This window comes from Hylobates moloch, unplaced genomic scaffold (assembly GCF_009828535.3).
Source record: "Hylobates moloch isolate HMO894 unplaced genomic scaffold, HMol_V3 SCAFFOLD_2, whole genome shotgun sequence".
Classification (NCBI taxonomy): Eukaryota; Metazoa; Chordata; class Mammalia; order Primates; family Hylobatidae; genus Hylobates; species Hylobates moloch.
This window is the reverse complement of record NW_026652277.1, coordinates 124048619-124070173: the sequence shown is the minus strand read 5'-3', so window position 1 is coordinate 124070173 and position 21555 is coordinate 124048619. Positions and strand designations below refer to the sequence as shown.

The 21555-nt window shown below is 36.5% G+C and overlaps 1 protein-coding gene and 1 long non-coding RNA gene across 4 annotated transcripts in view; one reads left to right on the top strand and one right to left on the bottom strand.

The window, feature by feature from the left end:
- The window catches only part of ATG5 (autophagy related 5), a 141603-nt gene that overhangs the window by 35409 nt on the left and 84639 nt on the right, over positions 1–21555 (top strand). For 2 of the 3 annotated variants that reach the window (XM_032155949.2, XM_032155942.2), the window contains one exon: positions 10843–11005. In XM_032155949.2, the coding sequence (XP_032011840.1) occupies positions 10843–11005 (163 nt within the window). Of the gene's footprint in view, positions 1–10842; positions 11006–11313; positions 11350–21555 lie in introns of all 3 variants that reach the window. The other variant, XM_032155939.2, reaches the window with a different exon arrangement.
- LOC131382860 (uncharacterized) overlaps positions 3756–21555 on the bottom strand; it is a 26776-nt gene continuing 8976 nt past the window's right edge. Inside the window, exons 2-3 of the long non-coding RNA XR_009212448.1 lie at positions 7379–7418; positions 3756–3925 (exon numbers count right to left, since the gene is read on the bottom strand). This is a non-coding gene — a long non-coding RNA (uncharacterized LOC131382860). The remainder of the gene's footprint in view (positions 3926–7378; positions 7419–21555) is intronic.

Here is a 21555-nt window from a genome sequence, read left to right as displayed (position 1 = left end):
TCAAGGCTGGAGTGAGCCATGATCAGACAACTGCACTTCATCCTGGGTGACAGGGCAAAACTCTGTCTCTAAAAATAAATGAATGAATGAATGACAGGGCAGACTCTGTATCTAAATATAAATAAAATAAAATAATAAAATAAAATAAAATAAAATAAGCCAAGTATGGTGGCATGCACCTCTAGTCCCAGCTACTTGGGAAGCTGAAGTGGGAGGATCACTTGAGCCCAGGAGTTTGAGGTTACAGTGAGCTGTACCACTCACAGTGATTGCACTCTATCCTGGGCGACAGAGTGAAACCCTGTCTCAAAATAATAATAATAATAATAATAATAATATAATATAATAAACTGAACTTGTTAAATTTGGTGTAGTATTGAAGAATATCCACAAAGCCAAAAAGGCTATTAAAATACTTCTTTTAAACTACATGTCTTTGTGAGCCTGAATTTCCTTTATATACTTCAACCAAAACAACATATTCTAGAATACTGAACATAGAAGCAAGTAAGGTAATCCATTGGTTGTCTATTAAGGCATTAAAAATATTTGCAAAAATACATATTAGTGTCAGTGTTCTTGTTTTTGTTGTTGTTGTTGTTCTGGGAAATACAGTTGATTTTTGCGGAAATAAAATTTTAGTGTTAATGTGTAGTGGTTTTATTCTTGGTATTTTTAAGTGAATTAATGTTTTTTAAATGTTTCAGCTCTAATTTCTAGTGTAAATATCAGTAATATAATCCACATAAATATAAACTCTTTGGGATCCTTAGTAGGTCATACATTTTCTTCCCAGTAAGAAAGTTTATTAGCAAATAGAAAAAAGAATCTTACAGTTAATAAGGAAATTATAGAGAACATTTAGAGTTTGTTCAAGCTATCAGTGTGTTTCTTTCAGCTATTCTTAGTTATTCTTTCTGATCCTGGCCTGTTAGAGGAAAGTTATTGCCCAGATTTTTTTTTTCTATATATATACTAAGTTCCATTCATTTGGGGGAGCATCAGGACCTAGGTTACTTCAAAGGTTATCTTCAGATGTTTAATTGATAGCTTGTACTGATTGGTGTAGGCCTGCCTCTATTGTACTGCCTTATAGATTTTTGATTGATTATAATGAAACTGGGTAAGTGTTAATTTTCAGGCAGAAAATCAATGCTTTTAGTGAGGAAGCGGTTTTTCAAGTTTGTAGAAAATAGTTTATTCTTTCAACAGATTGGATGTATTGAGTAACAATTTAGTGTCACTTGGTGTTTCTGCATTTATCTTATGTGATTTTGTATTGAGTATGCCACATAATGTTGATGTTTTAACCAGACTTCTTAGAATTTCTTTTACAATTGTTTTCAAAGGTATTAATAGATTTTGATTAGGTTTTGTGCAATATCAAAGCCTCTAAGAGATCCCGTTACCTCTGCCACACACACACACACACACACACACACACACACACACACTTGGATCAGTAGTTCTGACGAAACTCTTCAAAAAAACACTGTTAAAAAGTTTTCAAACAGACATATTTCCTCTAATTTTTTTGAGATGGAGTCTCGCTCTTTCACCCAGGCTGGAGTGCAGTGGCACGATCTCGGCTTACTGCAGGCTCCGCCCCCCGGGGTTCACGCCATTCTCCTGCCTCAGCCTCCCGAGTAGCTGGGACTACAGGCGCCCGCCACCTCGCCCGGCTAATTTTTTGTATTTTTAGTAGAGACGGGGTTTCACCGTGTTAGCCAGGATGGTCTCGATCTCCTGACCTCGTTGATCCGCCCGCCTCGGCCTCCCAAAGTGCTGGGATTACAGGCGTGAGCCACCGCGCCCGGCCCTATTTCCTCTAATTTTTAACTGACTTTGTTGTTTGTGATTTGTATAGGTTTGTAATGTTTATAATAAATGCATTTTAATGTCTACAATAGTGATTTTCAAACTTTAATGTACTTTCAAGTTACCTGTGTCTCTCTTACTAAAGTGCAGTTTCTGATTCTGCAGCGTTGGGTTGGATTCAGAGATTCTGCATTTCTTACAACTGCATAGGTAATGCTATGATACTGTTCCACCAGACCACATGTTGATTAACAAGAGTTAGAGAACAATGAAGATCTAAAAGTTAATGGTAATTGTCTGTAGAACCAAAAGCTTTTAAGGGTGAATCAGAAAATTAATATTTTTATAGGCATTTTTGTGTTTTCTGTTTTCTGGGAGATAAATATAATTGTAGAGTGTTAATTGCTTTATAACATATAGATTTGGATGTATGTTTTGTTTACCAAACCAATGAAAATGGTACCTTCTTCAGGCTTTTTTCACTAGTTTTTAAGGACATTTTGATTCCTAAACTTGGTGAGACTACCAAGAAAATTATCTCATTTCTGTCTCCCCAATTTTTTATATTAAAAAATTTAAACATGTATTAGAAAAATTAATTGTGTGGCAGGTCAGTGACTCATGCCTGTAATCCCAGCACCTTGAGAGGTGAGGCAGGTGGATCTCTTGAGGTCAGGAGTTTGAGGCCTGCCTGGCCAACGTGGTGAAACCCTGTCTCTACTAAAAATACAAAAATTAGCTGGGCATGGTGGCAGGTGCCTGTAACCTCAGCTTCTCTGGAGGCTGAGGCAGGAGAATCGCTTGAACCTGGGGGGCGGAGGTTGCAGTGAGCCGAGACCATGCCACTGCACTACAGCCTGGGTGGGCAACAGGGCAGACTCCATCTAAAAAAAAACAAAAAAAAAACTTAATTGTGGTCCAGTGAATACTCGTAATACCTTTCACTTGGATTTGCTGCTTTTTAACATTTTGCCACCTTTGCATTTTCTCTTTTTCTGTATTTTTTTTTCATTAATTCTGTAGGCATGCCGTTTGCAAAGCGACATTACAGTTAAAAGATTACTTACAGTATGTAGATTTTTTAAAATTAAAAAAATTTTTTTCTCTCTTTGTCCATGTTGAGAACAGTGCATGGAATTTTTTAAAAAGGAGTTAATGTGATTCAAAAATTTAATGACATCAGGTGAAAATAGTGGGGTCTTTAAAATGCCCAGTTCTGTTGCAAATCCTAAATAAAGTTTAATAGAGTAAACAAATCTTATAAAACCTTGGTGTTTTTCTTTCTCTTGGTAACATGGTGCTGATTTGGTACGTTTTGGTTTTGAGGAGAGGAGACATTTTAATTTTGAATGTTGACAGCAATGATTAGGGGTAAGAGCTCACATTTGTTAAGTAAAATAAGATCAACATTCAGATAAGTGCTTATGTGCTGAACTCTGCTGAATGCCAGAGATAACACAAGTTAGGTTTTTGAACCAACTGTCTTTCAAGCACAGTGGGCAAATCTTGTTTTGCTTACCGTGCTTGAAAAGGCCCTGCATTGGTCCTGACTGTTGCTTGAGTATTTTTGTGTGACTGAGCAAGCTTCTTTTCTGATGGACAAGTTTTTTCATGCTAGGCCAAGAGCCACTGTGTTTCTTTGAAGGAATTTATCATGTCCCTCCTTCTGTTATGTGTTGTTGACATAGGTCTATGGTAGCTTTTCTTTCTCGAAGTTCTTGAGTGTATTTCATGGTCTCTCCTTTGCTTCTATCACTGCCTGCACTTCCCAGCTATAAATGTTGGTAGCTGTTTTATAGTATCTATCAATAGTATGTTGTATTAGTTATCTACTATTGTCTGACAAATTACTACAACCAGCTGAAAACAACATTTGTTCTCTGACAGTTTCTGTGGGTCAGGATTCTGGGCATAGCTTACCTGGATCTTCTGCCTAGGTTATGAGGGTGTCATCAGGGTGTTGGCTGGGCTGCATTCTTATCTGGAAGTTCAGCTGAGGGAGAATCCACTTCTAGACTCAGTTTGCTGGCAGAATTCATATCCTATGGTTGTAGGATTGAGGGGCCTATCTTCTTGTTGGCTGTCGGTAATAAGCTGCATTGAGCACCTAAAGACCATGTGAAGTTCTTGTCATGTGGAGTTTCCCAACATGCCTACTTGCTTCAGGGCAACAAAGAAAGTCTAGAGGTAGTCTGGTAGTAAGACAGAATCTTACTATATAACATGACTTAATCACTGGGGTAACATCCCATCACCTTTGCCGCATTCTTTGAGTTAAAAGCAAGTCACAGGTTCTGCCCACATGCAAGGGGGAAGGGATTATAGAAAGATAGGAATACCAGGTGGTGGAGATCATGGAGGGTCATGCAAACTTAGAACTTTATGAAATAAGGCTTGTTTAGTCATTTATTCATCAGATATTTATTGATGTTAACATATACTTTTAGCCGTGACAGAGTAACTGGTATTTGAGTTTTCCTCTAGTCATCAACAATTAGAAAACAAGACCAAAAATATGAAGTGGAGCTGTTTTTAGCACTGAACCTTAGAAAGGGAACAAACAAGGTGAGCCCCATTTGCTTTGGAACGATTGCCTGACGGTGGTACGGAGAGTGGAGCTCAAGCAGAGCAAAGAAGTTCAGTTGAGCTGAGGATGCACAAATTGGAGTTCTGGGCTGCTGAAGTGGTTGGAACTTGCTAGGCAGGGTATCAGAGAAGAAGGAGCCAAAGTATATATGTGTGTTCTCGCTGGGTGCTTGGCTGAGGCCTGGATTGCACATGCATAGCTGATACTCTGCAAGGTCTAGTAGAGAGTGGATGTTGTAGGGTTAAGAGTGGAAAAAGATACTGAACGTCTTATGATGCTGGGAAATGTTGGATTCCAGCTCATTCAAAGTGGAGAGACATCTGGCTACATACTGGGTAGTTACCTGAGATGCCAGAAAGGCCATGATTTTGGAGTAAGGATCATACATCAGAGCAGGAGTTGGCAAATGTGGCCCACTGACTGTTTTTGCATGGCTTGTGATGTAAGAGTAGTTTTTACATTTTTAAGTGGTTGGAAAAAAAATTAAAAAAAATATTTTGTGACATGTGAAAATTGCATGAAATACAGATTTAGTGATGACCATAAATAAAGTTGCATTGAAATGCAGCCACTCATGGAAATTCATATACATATTGTCTATGACTGCTTTGCGGCTGCAACAGCCTAGTTGAGTATTTGCAATAGAGACTGTATGACCTGCACAGTGTTAAATATTTACTGTCTAATCCTTTACAGAAAGTTTGCGAATCTCTGTTGCCAGTCTGTAACCCTAGAGTAAGAGTTGCTCTGGACCTGCCTTTTTAGGATTAAGGAGAGCTGCCAGTAAATTAACTGCCAGCCAGAACAAAACTTAGCGTCTTAAAGGAAGACAGTATAATCTAGAATCCTTACAACATATTCACAGTTTTCCACCATACAATCAACAACTACTCGACTTGCAAATAAGCAAGAAAATGTGGTCCATATCAAATAAAAAAAAATTTTACTCTCAATAGAAACTGACCTAAGAGAATCCACATCTTGGTACTACTGGAGAAATGAATTAAAGCAACTATTATAAATTCAATAACTTAAGAGAAAACAATCACAAAATTGTAGAACTGTTTAGAAAAATATCTGAAATGAGGAATTTACTACATGGGCTTAACAGCCAATTAAAGGTGGCAGAAGTAAGGTTCTTTGAACTCAAAGACAGATCCATAGAAGTTACCCAGTTTGGAGAATAGAGAGATAGAAATTGGTATAGAGGAAAAACAGAGCCTCTGGGATAATATCAGACAGTCTGCATGTAATCGGAGTTCAAGGAGAGGAGAGAGAATGGGTCGGAAGAAATATTTTTAAGAAATAATGATTACACTCCTCAATGTCAAAGCTATAATAATCAAGACTGTGTGTGGGGTGCCTACAGAATAGGAGAAAATATTTGCAAATCATATACTATCTAATAACAGTTTAATATACAGATTATGGAAATAACTTGATAATAAGAAGAAATCCAATTAAAAATTAGTCAAAGGATTCGAATAGATATTTCTGTAAAGAAGTTCTATAAATGGCCAGTAAACACATGAAAAGATGTTCAGCATAACTAGTTTTTAGGGAAAAGCAAAAAAAAAAAAAACCATACAATGAGTTACCCCTTCACACCCTCTAGATTGGTTATCATCAAAAAGATGATGCACAAGGCTGGGTGTGGTGGCTCATGCCTGTAATCCCAGCACTTTGTGGGGATGAGGCAGTTGTATCACTTGAGCTCAGGATTTCGAGACCAGTGTGGTCAACATAACGAGAGCTCATCTGTACTAAAATAATTTTTTAAAAAATAGCCTGGTGTGGTGGCATGTGCCTATAGTCCCAGCTATTTGGAAGGCTGAGGTGTGAGGATCACTTGAGCCTGGGAGGAGCAGTGAGTCCTGATCGTGTGTCTGCAACCCAGCCTGGGTGACAGAGTGCAACCCTGTCTCAAAAAAAAAAAACAGTAACACATGACGGAGAGGGTATAGGTTAATTAGACCCTTCACACGTTGCTGATGAGAATGTAAAATGGCATAGCCTTTTTGGAAAGCAGTTTGGTATGTCATCAAATGATATACTTACCATGTTACACAGCAGTTCTACTCCTAGTAATACTCCCAAGAGAACTGAATATGTAATTCTGATATGCAAAATAGGGAAATAACTTGTGTCCACACAAAAGCTTATACATGAGTGTTCATAATAGGCAAAGTGGAAATAACCCAATGTCCATCAGTTGATGAATAAACAAAATACTGTATGTATCCTTACAATGGAGTATAATTTGGTCATGAAAGGAAGGAATTACTGATAATATGCTACAACCTTGAAAATATCATGTTAAGTGAAAGAAGACACAAAAGACTGCACATTATATAATGCATTTATATTAATTGAATAAATAACTTTATGCCAATAAATTTGACAGATGGACAAATTCAATGAAAACACAAGTCACCAAAACCGACATAAGAAATAACAGAAATGAATAGCTCTTTATAAGTAAATTTGATTTGTAATTTTAAAAGCCTCAGAGAGTAAAACACCTTGCACAGATAGTTTCATTGGTGAAGTCTATAAAATACCTAAGAACTAGTTGGGCGCGGTGGCACATGCCTGTTGTCCCAGCTACTCAGAAGACTGAGGCGGGAGGATCGCTTGAGCCCAGGAGTTCTGGGCCATAGTGTGCTATGCCAATTGGATTTCCGCACTAAGTTCAGCATCAATATGATGACCGCCTGGGAGCAAGAGACCACCAGGTTACCTAAGGAAAGGTGAACCAGTCCAGGTCAGAAATGGAGCGGGTCAAAACTCCTGTGCTGATCAGTACTGGGATTGCGCCTGTGAATAGCTACTGCACTCCAGCCTGGGCAACGTAGTGAGACCCTATCTCTAAAAATAAAAATAAAATGAAATAAAATATTTAAGAAATAATATTACAAACTTTACAAGCTTTGTTACTCTGTACAAACTTTTTCCAGAAAAAGAGACACTTACCAACTTGTGTTAGAGGCCAGAATAACCCTGATACTGAAACCTGATGAAGACATTGAAAGAAAATTATAAGTCAGTGTATTTCATGATCAGGGATGCAAGAGCCTTCAACAAAGTACTAGCAATTTGAATCTCGTAATAATTAAAAAGGACAGTACACACCATGACTGAGTTGAGTTTATCCTAGGAGTACAAAATTGATTCAACATTCAAATCTCAATCCACGTAGGCCAGGTGCAGTGGCTTGCGCCCATAATCCCAGTACTTTGGGAGACTGAGCCAGGAGGATTACTTGAACCCAGAAGTTCAAGACCAGCCTGGGCGACATAGGGAGACCTCATCTCTACAAAAAAATTTAAAAAATTAGCTGAGCTTGGTGGTGTACACCTGTGGTTCCAGCTACTCAGGAGACTGAATTGTGAGGATCACTTGGGCCCCAGAGGTTGAGGCTGCAATAAGGTATGATTGTGCCACTGTGCTCCAGCCTGGGTGACACAGTGAGACTCTCTCAAAATAAAAAAACTCAATCCATGTAAATCACAGAATAAAATAGAAAAATCAATAGATACAGAAAAAGTCATTCATGGACAGAATTTAATACGTATTTGTCATCAAAACTTACAGCAAGCTTAGGAATAGAAGGGAATTTACTCAATTTGACAAAGGATAGATATGAAAAGGCTACAGTTAAAGTCATGCTACTTGATAGTTTATTGAATGTTTTACCCTAAGATCAGGAAAAAGGCAAGAATGTCTGCTCAGTTTAGGCACTTCCATAATGCATCGTATGTGTTCTTAACTTTGCTATTAAAAATTGTACAATAAAAACCGCAGGACTTATGGAGGAAAGGGTTACTTCTGGGACAAAGGGTTAGGGGCACAACATCCACAAACTTACACTGACAAAAAAACAGGAACCTAGTAAAAACCATACCATAGTTTTACACAGGTAAAATGTATGAGAAATGCATAAATACTACAATAAATATGGCATTTCATGTTGCAAGGCTGGAACTTTGCTTGCAGAAATGGACATGGAAGACTTGCGCCATGACAGGTGAAGTGAAAGGAGGATTTTCTGGAATCGGACAAGAAATTGTAGCACCTGATGTAGATGAGTACAGCTCATAACATGAATTGAAGTAGGTAGTCCATTTTGGAGGTATGCACATGTGTGCATTGTATGTTTTCCTAGCTGATTGTTTTAGCTAGGTGAAATTCTCTGTTCACCTAGCATTTCTTGTGAACGGTATTTACATATGCAACCATAAAATGCACATTATACTCAACTTGTTCCCTAGTAGTTGCTTTTAAACAAATGCAAAAAACTTAGTTCACAGAACATATATGAATTTACCAACAAGCATATGAAAAGGCACTCAACATCTTTAGTCATCATGGAAATGTAAATTAAAACCACAAAGAGACATTACATTACACTCACTAGAATGACTAAAGTGAAAAAGATTGACAGTAGCAAGTTTGAGGACATGGGGTAACCAGAACTCTCATACATTGCTAGTGGGAGTGTAAAATTGTACATCATGTTGAAAAATAGTTTGGCAGTTTTTAAGTAAAGTTAGAACATATACTTACTCTGTGACCCAGCATTTCTTTTTCCAGCTGTATACCCAAGAAAGGTGAAGACGTGTCTATAAAAGACTTGTGTATTAATGTTCATAGCAGCTTTTAAAATAATAGCCAGTATCTGGAAACAATCCCAGTGTCTATTAACAAGTTTTTAGATAAACAGATTGTGGTGTATTCATTAAATAGCATGCTACTCAGCAACAAAAAGGAATTAATTACTGATATGTGCAGTAACAGGAATGAATCTCAAAAATATGTTAAGTGAAAGATACTAAGTTACACAATACTGCAATTCTGTTTCTATGAGATTTTATTACAGGCAAAACTAATCTGGTGTTATGTCATTATCAGTGATTTCTTGGGAAGGGAATGAAGGAACTGACTGCAAAGGGCACAGAGGAACTTTTGTGGGTGATGGTAATGCTGTATACTTGGGCTGACAGTTACTCATTGTCAAAACTCATTTAATTTTACTCTTGATTTCTGCATTTCACTCTATGTGAATCATAAATTTTTTTATTAATAAAGTTTATTGAGAGAGATGAGGAATGGTATCTTTAATCACTTTCTCTCTAATTCCTGCTTTCCATCAGTGTTTCATAGTCATTCAGGAGCTTCTTTCTGTATCTTTTCATTTCATTCTTTTTATGAAAACTCCATGACAGGGATAATTGAATGTTGTTTATGAATACAGTAACCGGAGTAGGCTATAACTAAATGCTATTTTTTTTGCCATTTTTAGTTCCGCTTAAATTTATTAAAGGACATGTAGGATAATAACTTTGTAAAATAATGTTTGAATATAATGATTATCTTAAATATTTAAGTCTTTGGAGGAAGTGATATTGTACAGTGGTTAAAATGTAGGACTTGAGTCAAATTAGCCTTAAATCCTAGCCCCATGACTATCAAGCTGAATGACACTTGTGACTTTAGACATTCCCTAAGCTTTAATTTTTTTATCTGTAAAATAGCAATAATAATAATGTTTACCTCAAGTGTTGTGAGGATTAAATAGGATAATCCATATAAAAAGTTTTAATACAGTGTCACAGTAAGTGTTCAGTAACTGTTAGCTGTTATTATCTTTTTTTCAGTGAAAAGTGCATCAGTCGTCTCATTTACATAACTCCCTATATGTCCAGTGATCATTGCTTTAGCTGCCTAAAAGAATCAGTGAAGTTATAGAATGTAAAGTTAGCTATTTGACTTTAAAATCTACTTTTTAACAGCTTTATTGAGGTCTAATTGACTTACAGTAAGCTTAATCTAGTCAAAGTGAATAAGTTTATGCCACAATTTATATGTTCATTTACCTGTTGATATTTAGATTTGTTTTCTGTTTGGGGCTGTTACAAATAAAACTATTGTGAACATTCACGTAGCAAGTCCTTATATGGACATAATACTTTTTTTTTTTTTTTTTGACATAATACTTTCATTTCTCTTAGGTAAATGCCTAGTTGTGGAATGGCTGGGTCAGATGGTAGGTGTCTGTTTACTCTTCTTAAGAAACTACCAGACTTTTCCAAAGTGGTTATACTATTTTACATTTCTGTTAGTAGTGTGTGAGGGCTCCATTCCACATCTTTGCCAATACTTGCTATGGTCAGTTGAAAAGCTATTTTTCAGATTATTACCCTTTGATGCCTTTTTTCATGTTGTTATAAAACACATAAGAATTATTTGGGAAAAGTACAAAATGGGCCAAATAGCTAAAGATTTGTAAGTTAAATTTTAAAATATTTTGGGTTATTTCAGTGCTAAGAGATAGTTTACTAGAAATATTGAAAAACTGGGGGATATAGTTCTCTTTTAAGAGGTTAATTTTGTAATGTGTGTGTCCTGTTTTATATGTGTATTTTTTCCTTTGATAGAGTTTTCCAGAAAAAGACCTTCTGCACTGTCCATCTAAGGATGCAATTGAAGCTCATTTTATGTCATGTATGAAAGAAGCTGATGCTTTAAAACATAAAAGTCAAGTAATCAATGAAATGCAGAAAAAAGATCACAAGCAACTCTGGATGGGATTGCAAAATGGTAAGTATAATAGTGTTTAATTTTAGAATACCACTTTATAAAATATGATACAGCCATAACTCTGTGGGTAATTTATATATTTTAGAATTGGTGGTACAAGTTTAAATTGTAGCCTCTGTGCCCAGATTTGCACAGAAACTACTTTTAGTCATCCCTTACATTGTGCTCTTTTGGTGTCCCTCTGTTCATGGATTCTCTAGCATTAGACTGATTGCTTAGCCCCTAACATATGGCATATGTCATATAAACTTGGGTTTAGCTTCTGAAGGAAATGCCATTACTCTAAGGATGTGGTCTTTGTTCCTTAGGCATTACCCTTCTGTGGTCACAATGGAAAATTCTGGGTATGTACAAAGATATCTCCACTTGTGTGGGGATTGAACTCCAACCTCTGTTTTCTCAGGACAGTAAACTTGCTTTGTGCTTCAATTCCCCTTCTCCTTGCTGTGGTTTGGAAAATACTCCCAAGGAAAAAGCTAAGTGAAATGTGGTGCTCATCTCTGTATCCCTCATGTTTTGGAGAATGTAAATAACTCTGTGATCTTGCCTGCATTGATCACCTTCTAGTGCCTTCAAACAGTTGTTTTATGTACAGATAGTCCTCCCTTTACATGGTTCCAGTATGCATGAATTTCAGTTATCATGGTTTAGTTAAGTAACACCAGGTCCCCAACTGTATGGTTCAAATTTCAGTTACCATGGTATATTAACTGCAGATAATTACATAAAATGCAAACTTTATTGCTAGTTTAGTCCAGGAATCATTACGTAACAACAGATGAGGTTATGATTGGTGATAAATTATGTCACTTCTTTCCATGTCTGTCAGTGATTGGCCTCTCTATGTCTGTTATTCATTTTACCCACAGATAGCAAAGCACATAGTCGTGTTGCCTCCTTGTCTCCAGCAATAAGCCCATGTAACATTTTATAAAAATGGATAACTGAAAAAGGGAATTGGCCAAGAGAGATGTAAATCCAACAAAGAAACAAACTGATAATGTTGGGAATGAATTTTGAATAGAAAGAAATGGAGTTATGGAGGCGATAGCTGACTTTGGAAATGTTGACATGGCTGCCCTTCAAGAGACTAGATTATGCAGCCAGAGGAACTTACTGAGGAACTTATATGCAGTAAAGGTGAACTTATTGACATAAATAAGGAAAGTAGTTGTGACAAAAGGATGAAGATGTCCCAAAGGAAGTGATGCTATAAAAAACTTCATATTAAAGGAACTCTCAGATATTTTATGACATTGAAATACAAGTAATAAAATGTTAGAAGTTGATTAAAATGTAGAAAAAATGACTTCAATTCACCAAGGCATGGAAAAGATACTTGCCCATAAGTTATATGTTGAGAAAGCAAGCACTCTTCAAACTAGTTCTTAAGTTTTTACAAAGAAATAAAACACTTTTGGCTGGGTGTGGTGGCTCATTCCTGTAATCCCAGCATTCTTTAGGAGGCCCAACTGGGAGGATTGCTTGAGGCTAGGAGTTGGAGACCAGCCTGGGCAACATAGCAAGACCTCATCACTACAAAAAAATCTAAAAATTAGCCAGGGCATGGTGGCATGTGCCCACAGTCCTAGGCAGGCTGAGGCAGGAGGACTGCTTGAGCCCAAGGAGTTCAAGGTTACAGTGAGCCATGATCATGCCACCACACTCCACCCTGAGTGACAGAGTGAGACCGTCTCTAAAAAAAAAACAATTAAATAAAATTTAAAAATAAAACACTTCAGTTCTCAGTGTTTCTAATGTGTTAAATTATAATGTACTAAATATTAGGATTTCTTTTAACTTGTTATTTTTTTAGTATACATTTATTGTGGTGTTTTGTTGTGTCGAGATGAAGTTTCACTCTGTCACCCAGGCTGGAATGCAGTGGCACAATCTCAGCTCACTGCATCCTCTGCCTCCCAGGTTCAAGCGATTATCATGTCTCAGCCTTCTGAGTAGCTGGGATTACAAGCATGTGCCAACATGCACAGCTAATTTTGTATTTTTAGTAGAAGCAGGGTTTTGCCATGTTGGCCAGGCTGGTCTCGAATTCCTGGCCTCAAGTGATCTGCCCACCTTGGCCTCCCAAAGTGCTGGGATTATAGGCATGAGCTTCCGTGCTCAGCCTGTAGTGTATATTTATAACCAACGGTAAGAGTTTTTAATGTTTTGACAAAATTTTTTTAAAGATTGTGGAACAAACGTAATTGTCCCCATTAGTTATTAAGATCACTTTGCTTAGTTTCAACTTGCATGATTACTTCTCCAGTCCCATCCTATGATGCAGAATGAGGGCATGTCCTGTAATTCCTCTGTCCTCAACAGTGTTTTTGGCCAGAGTTAGTCCAGTAGATGTTCTTTCATGGCAATGACTAGAATAAAACAGAAGAAAACCTTCACCTGCCATAGTTTTTAAAAACTGTGGTCTAGTTTTAACTTTTGGACTATGCTATTACCACATCAAATGGGTGTTTGTAGGTATTTAGTATTCGTTAAACTTTCCTTTTACAAAATTTAGGGCATTTCTGTGGTACCAAGAGCAAGTAAGGCATGTATTTTATGACAGTGTATATACTGTAAATTACATTTTTTCATTTCTCATTTCTTTGTTTTAAAATTTTTAGATTTGACCTAGGTTACATGGAGTCACTCCTTAGTTTCATATTTATACATCTGGCATTTCTCAACCAGATTATAAGCTTTGCAAAGTTAAGCACTAGGCCTCTTACCACATTTTTATTACTGAGTTCACAAATTCTTATTAAATGATTAAAATAATTTACACCTCCTTAAGAAGGTGTACTGCCTTATTTCTTGCTGGTGATTTGAAGATTAAATGATATTTTAGGAGACTTGTAAATAAGAAGATAGCCTAAATAGAAAAAGATGAGGATCGTTTAAAGAGAGAAGGATTTGCGTTAACTTCACAATTGAAGTTAATAATTTAATTAGACAGTTAAGTAGGTGTTCTTAAAGTCTATTGTGAATGGCTGAGTCTGTTAAAAAGAACTCAGTGGTTCAGCAGAGGATTCTAAAACTGATGTAAATGTTTTATTTGGGGCATTGGAAGATTGGGTATGGAGGATAATGATTAAGCGTTAGAAGAACAACAAAGGCCTGGTTTTTAGTTTCAGATCTTATTAGTCCTTAGGTCAAGTCAACTGCTTTGAGCTTCAGTTTCTTAATCTATAAAACAAGAGAATATCTGTTAAGTTTGCTTCATTGATATCTGTAGAGGCCTTATGAAACACTAATACAGTTTATGTGAAAGTATTTGAAAGGGAGTAAAGGAGTCTTGATGAAAAGAGTTAGTGAGAAGTCACTTTTAGATTCCAGGAGAGGGCTGGCAAATACGATCATGGACCAGCCATCTGTTTTTGTAAATAAAGATTTACTGGAACCCAGCCACACTCATTCGCTTATGTATTGTCGTTGGCTACTTTTGGTAGCAGAGTTAAATCATTATGAGGAGACTATGTGGCCCATAAGCCTAACATATTTATTATCTGGCCTTTTAAGAAAGTGCTTGTCAGCCCATAAAAGGTTGGTTAACCAAGCTACAGCTCATGTTTATCTTTGACCTGAAGTCCGACTCAAAATGTTACACATTCAGAACTGGGTATAACATAATGTAGCTGACTTAGTCTAATAACTGCATTTATTACAATTTTTTTAGGCATAAAATTACTTTTTTTCTATTTCTACCTTGGCTCATATTGTTTCTTGAGTATGTGACTGTTGTAAAGTTTTCTTTATTAAATTTTATTAAATTAATTTTAAAGCGACATTTGATTAAATCCAGCTTAATAATGTTTGGTTAAAATATACTTTATTCCATTTTATTTTTGGTTATAAATTATTTTTGTAGCTATTATGTTTGGTTTTATTTGTGATGATTATGATGAAGCTTACACTACTATAATTGAGCTAACATACCTCTCCTAAGACTGAGTAGTCTTGTGAGAGATCTCCACAGCAAAGTCTAATGAGAGGTATGCTGTGGATACTGAAGTCCTTGGTACTTTATTTTCTGTTTATTCAGAATGAGAATATTCATTTCGGAAATCTTTAGCTTGGTAAATGTTGCTTGTAGAAAATATATTTTGGAGTAAAATGCTGAATGTTAATTAACGTAAATGGGCAAAAGGTGGATGTTTTCTATTCTGATTCTTTTATCAGGAATACTTTTTTCCCTTTAACTTCTACTGATGTTTAATGCTCATCTCAGTTGTCACTTTCTATAAGAAGCTTTCCTTCTTTTATTGTTTTAGTCAACAGATATTTATTGAGCACCTAATGTATATCTGACATGCTAGGGGCTAGTGATCATCCAGCACTGATGGGACAAACATGGCTCCTGTCTTCACAGAGCTTTATAGAAAAGTGGAGGCAGAACTGTTAATGCTTTCAGCTTTCATGACCTTTTGTCCATTTAGGCATTTTTTTCTCCTGTATTTTATCACATTCTGGTATATTATATGGTTTATGTGTTTTGCTGGCATATCAATTAGCCTGGTTGGGGTACATCTTTCATTTTTGTATCCCCAGCACCTAGTGTGGTCTTTGGCAGAGAGTAGAGAAACTAAATATTAACTGCATGACTTCTTTATTTTATTCCTTTCTAATACTAACAGGAAATAATATTAACAATTTTTCATAAATAGTTTCCTATTAAAGGAAGTGTCTTGTTTGAATTTATTTATGGAATTGGATTTTATGTAGAGTTTTTTCTTCCAAAAGAAGTTTTTATTAATTTGTGAAGTCAGAAATATTAAACCTTTCTGTTAGTGCAGTTGTAAATTTCTCAATATTGTGACATAACAGATGGCACATTTCATTTAGAACTGCACCTGTAGATTATAACAGCTAAACAACAATTTAAACAATTTTTGAATACTTTCAAATGCTAATTTTAATTTCTCATAACTCTGTGAAAGAGAAATAAGAAAAGCTTATGAAACCAAGAAAACTCATTTAGGACATACTGTGCCTTTCAGTGTTTTTTTTATGAGTTTTCATTTTATATATAAAAATATTTAACCTCTCTGTGAAATAGTTAATGGCCACAAGAAATAAAAGAAAGTAGCATTTTTATTTATGAGCAGTTGTTACTACAAGTGCAGGCTATTTATTTAATATCAAGTTGTTTTTCTTATAAGCTAGTGATTTGAGGAAATGTATAAAAAATGTTTTTACCATGACTTAGTTTCTTGCTTTTCGGAGTATACAATCTAAAAAAGGCGGGGAGGGTTGGCATTAGATACATTCTGTAGACTTGCAAATAAAGGCAAGGATTAACTGCTAATATGTTAAAAGTGTACAGTGTTTCTAAAATGTGGTTAGGCTTTTTCAACTAACTAATATTTTAGAGACATTATTTGATAGTGTGCCATTTTAACTTAAAACTGGTTTCTAAGAGGAGATGGTGATTAGCTAATGGTAATTTTATAACAAGTCACAACATTTGGAAAATACTTTTGTTTGGTAGGTAACATAAAAGTTAAATGCAGCGGTTCCAGCTCTTTGGAGGTTTGTGTGATATAGACAGGTGGGTTGTCATTGCATTGCCTTGTTTTTACTACTTCTGCTTATAGTAGAATAAGTATCGGACTGAGAAACTATTGTTTTGAGATGGAGCACCAGACCTGATCTATTTATTTATTGCAGTGTCTCTTATCAGTTGTATGATCATAGCAGGTCACTTTTCTCTCTAAGCTGGACTTTTCTTTCTTTTCTTTTCTACCCCTTCCCCAATTCCCCTCCCTTCCCCTAGGCAATGTCTGTAAAGCTGGAGTTTTATTACAAATACGAAGGTGATAATACCTCCTAAGACTCAAATTCAAGGATTGTAAAGCAATAATCACATACACCTTAATTCTGATGATAGATGTTTTCAGTTCATTTCAAAAGGACTTCCTGGATAAATAAATTTTATTGTTCTCCCATCCCCCTCCTTCTCGGTCTTCTTTTTAAGCAGGACTTACTGGGTAGAAGGAAATAGATAACTTTCCAGAAATAACTGTGGTAACGTAGAAAAACTGCTAAAACAGAAACAAGAGTTTTTAGACTTAATGCAGCTACTACCTGTCTGTGTATTTTAATTTCTATGATTTTTGTTACAGTGTCAGGTTCTGTTCTAGTTGTAGGTGGTATAAAAGTAGATTCCTAAGTAGAACTGTAGGAGACATAACTACTCTTCTTGAAACTTTTTTCTCATTGAAAGATTGATATTGGATAAGCTTCCTTTTTTACAGTCTTTAGCAAAATTCAGATTTTTATCACTTTGGAACACTGAGATTACATTGTATAAATAAGAGCAAAGAAAATAGTAGAATGAATCTATATTGGTCACTCAGTCTCATCCGTTACCAGTATATGGCCAGTCTTGTTTCATCTATTATTTTTCATTCCTTGTCTGTATTTTTGGAAATTTTTCTTTCTTCCATTGCCACAAGTATTTCTCACAGATTTTATACTCTCATGTTTAATCAGGTCTTGGAAACAACATTCATTGTCTTTGATCTTCATGGCTGCAAATTCAGTCTTCATTATAGGAGAATCATGCCCAGACCGTAGTAGTGTGGATTAGCTAGCCAATATTAAGAACCTATACTATGTGCCAGCCTCTGTGCTAAGCACAGGGGACCCTGGGTAAATATGACAGGCATGATCCCTTCCCTCTGAGTGTGTAGGGTAGCAAAGGAGCCAGGCATTAAACAGATCGCTTTTATGTAATTGTTACATTTATAACTGGAGTTGTAGAGGAAGGAGGAAGGGCTAGAGAGATTGGTGTGGTTGTGATGAAAGTTGTTTCAGGCTGAAGAAATGATCTGGGCTAGGCTCAGAAGCAAAGAGCCTACTGAGTTCTGAGAACTGACTAGAATGTGGTGATCAAGACTGAGAGTGGTAAGGGGGTCAAACTGGAAGTCAGGCAGAGACCCTGCCTGTTCAGGGCTTTATAGGCCATTTTAACAATATTGAACTTAATCCTTGGCAGCAGGAACAGAGAGTGGGATGGTAGGAGACCAGTGAAACATTTTAAGCAGACCTATAACAGAATCAAATTTCCCTTTTTAAGACATCCCTTTGGCTGCAGTATGGTTAATGAATTAGAAAGAAGCAAATGGGAATTGAAAAGGACCGAGTGGGAGTGTATACCAGTGGTGATATGTGTTATGTGTCCTATGATGATGAGTGCCATGAGAGAAAAAGCAAAGGAAGATGAGAAAGGACTTTGTTGGGAAAGGGCGTTGTTATTTTAAATAGGATGGTCAGGGAAGTCCTCACCGATTGGATGACATTAAATGAAGACCTGAAGCAGTTTAGGAGATCATGCATATTTATATGGGATTAAAAACTTCCTAGGCAGAGGGAACAGCAAGAGCAAAGACTAAAGTGGGAATATTCTAGGCACTTCCAGAGAACTAATCCTGTGCATAGCTTTTAAAGGTGTAGATAAACACAGGTTTTTCTTCAAGGATACCCTTCTCTATTTCCCACCACTTTTTTTTTTTTTTTTTAAAGCATTCTGTGTAGCAAAAATGGCACTTGTCTATATCTAGTTCTTGTGGGACACAAAGCATTTTTTTGGCAGTTGGTTTTATGCTGTTTGCCATTAGCAATTAGCATGTCTTGGATAAACCTCATTGGCTATGATATTGCCAGCACACAAAGCTTCGTTTATACTATTTTTTTTTTTTTTTTTTTTTTTTTTTTTTTTGAGACAGAGTCTCGCTCTTTCACCCAGGCTGGAGTGCAGTGGCGCAATCTCGGCTCCCTGCAGGCTCCGCCCCCCTGGGGTTCACGCCATTCTCCTGCCTCAGCCTCCTGCGTAGCTGGGACTACAGGCGCCTGCCACCTCGCCCGGCTAATTTTTTTTTTTGTATTTTTAGTAGAGACGGGGTTTCACCGTGTTAGCCAGGATGGTCTCGATCTCTTGACCTCGTGATCCGCCCGCCTCGGCCTTCCAAAGTGCTGGGATTACAGGCGTGAGCCACCACGCCCGGCCCGTTTATACTATTTTGAAAGCAGTAAAGTGCTGAGAATATTGACCAATTAGAATTGGACCTGTTTACATTAAGGTGATCAGGGAAGACGTCTGATTATTTTCACAGTCTAGTGGCTAGAGAGTCCTAGAGGAAGGTGCCTGCAATTCAGTGTCTGATGAGGGCCCTCTTCCTGATTCATAGCTATCTTCTCTTTGTGTCCTCACAGAGTAAAATAGAGCTTTCTCTGGGGTCTGTTTTCTAAGGACAATAATTCCATTTATGAGGACTCTGCCCTTATGACCTAATCAGCTCCCAAATGCCCCACCACCTTATCTATTATGTTGGAGGTTAGGATTTCAACATGAATTATAGGGGAATGTAAACATTCAGTCCACAATAGGTATGTTTTGAGAAGTCAAAAGAAGATAAGCATGTTTTAGGTATAGTGACTGAGGAGGAAGTGTGGCCCAAGATGAGTTTGGAGAGATGAGAAAGAACCAAATTATCTAAGGCATTGTAGGCCAAGGAAAACAATTTGGATTTTAAGCCATTGGAGGACTTTTAAGCAGGGGAGTGATGAGATGTAGAATATGATATAAGAGCTGTTCAATGTAGAATGGAATAGGAGTCAAGAATGAAAGTGGCTGTAGTAATAGTCTTAGGTATAAGAATATGGTGATATTTAGGGTGATGATGGGAGAGATGGAGAAAAGTCAGTAAATTTGGGGCTTATTTTAGAGGTAGATTGGTAGAGCCTGTTGTTAGGCTGGATGTAGAGGATGGGTTAAAAACAAGGAAAGAATTATTCCTGGGTTATGATTTGGGCAGCTGCATGGAGAGTGGTGCTTTATACTGAGATATGAAATATTAGATAATGAGATGGGAAGTAAAGCCTATTTGAGAGGCCATCTTGGGGGCTAAAAGTTTGAGATGTCTAATGAGGCATTCATGTAGAGATACACTGAATTAGATTTTGCTAAAATTAAATATTGTGAGTGTGGGACAGCAGATGGAGAATGCATAATAGACTAGAATCTAATGCTGCAGCTTCTAGTTTCATACTGTGTTTACTTTCCGAATTAGTATGGGAATTTTAGCTTCAAGAATATGGCAGTGAATGTGTCACAGTCATACAAAGCAATGAAATATGGAGCCACCTCATTTATGTTTGCTTTTTTTGTACATACAGTTGAGCTAATTAGGTCATTTTTGTTATTATTATTATTTGCCTGTAGTACATTTTGCAGGAAGGTGAATAATTCCAACCTGAAACTCTGTGTGTGGCATTTAAGAATCCACAACTTCGTGAAAAAATTGCTTAAAGCAAATTTGTAACCTGCTTGAGCATTCCATTAAGTTTTACTATGGGACAAACAAGCATTTTACTATATATATTATATATTTTAAATCAATCTCTTGGTGTTCTTTCTGTAATTAAAAATGAGGGTGAGATTTTTAGAGTTCATGCGTTTGCATTTTAATATAAAGCAGTAAAAAATTTGCTAAGCTTCTGGAGAAAGATTGCTCCTGAAATCACATGATTTAAATGAATAAATTAATTTTGTAATAATTTGGATTATAGCCTCCTACAGTGTTTTGGGTAGACTTGGCAGTGAGTATCATGGATAATAAAACTTGGTGAAACATTTAGGCATTTATTTCGCAATACAATACAGATTATACTAACATTGTTGGAAAGAGTCCATTAATAACAGTGGATTGTCATGTGTCCGTCATCATTGATAAAGAATACATTTTTGCATATGAAATTCAGTTGATAAATGTATAAGTCTGTGTGGCTAGGTCAGTACTTCAGTTTATACTCTGATTAGTCATCGAAAATATTTTTAGTGACACTTTATAAGAATACAAAGGCTTAATTTTATGTACTTTTCAAATAAAATTTTAAATCATCTAGAATAAAATGACTATCATATCTTTTATTTTATATTTGGTCCGCTTTAATGAATTTTAAAAAATATATGCCTTCTAAGATACTGTCCTTTTTTTAATATATAAGTTAAGTTTGGGAAGGTCCAAAAAACTTTTCCTTATGAATGTTGATACACTGTATAGAGGAAATTCAGACAGATATCTCTCTGATCAATGATTCTCACTCTTGGAGTCATGACCTATCATTACTGTTTGAATTTACAGCATGATTCCTCTTAAAAAAAAAATATACACCCACATACATACATACACACTAGTATTTATAGATAAACTTATTTTTCAAGTGATTTTTTTTGTTTTGAAGCTGCTGCTTTTTGTTTGTTTGTTTGAGACAGAGTCTCGCTCTTTTGCCAGGCTAGAGTGCAGTGGCATGATCTCCACTCACTGCAACCTCCATCTCCCAGGTTCAAGGGATTCTCCTGCCTCAGCCTCCTGAGTGGCTGGGTCTGCAGGTGCATGCCACTACGCCTGGCTAATTTTTGTATTTTACTAGAGATGGGGTTTCACCATGTTGGCCAGGATGGTCTTAATCTCCTGACCTCGCGATCCACCTGTCTCAGCCTCCCAAAGTGTTGGGATTACAGGCGTGAGCCACCATGCCTGGCCCCC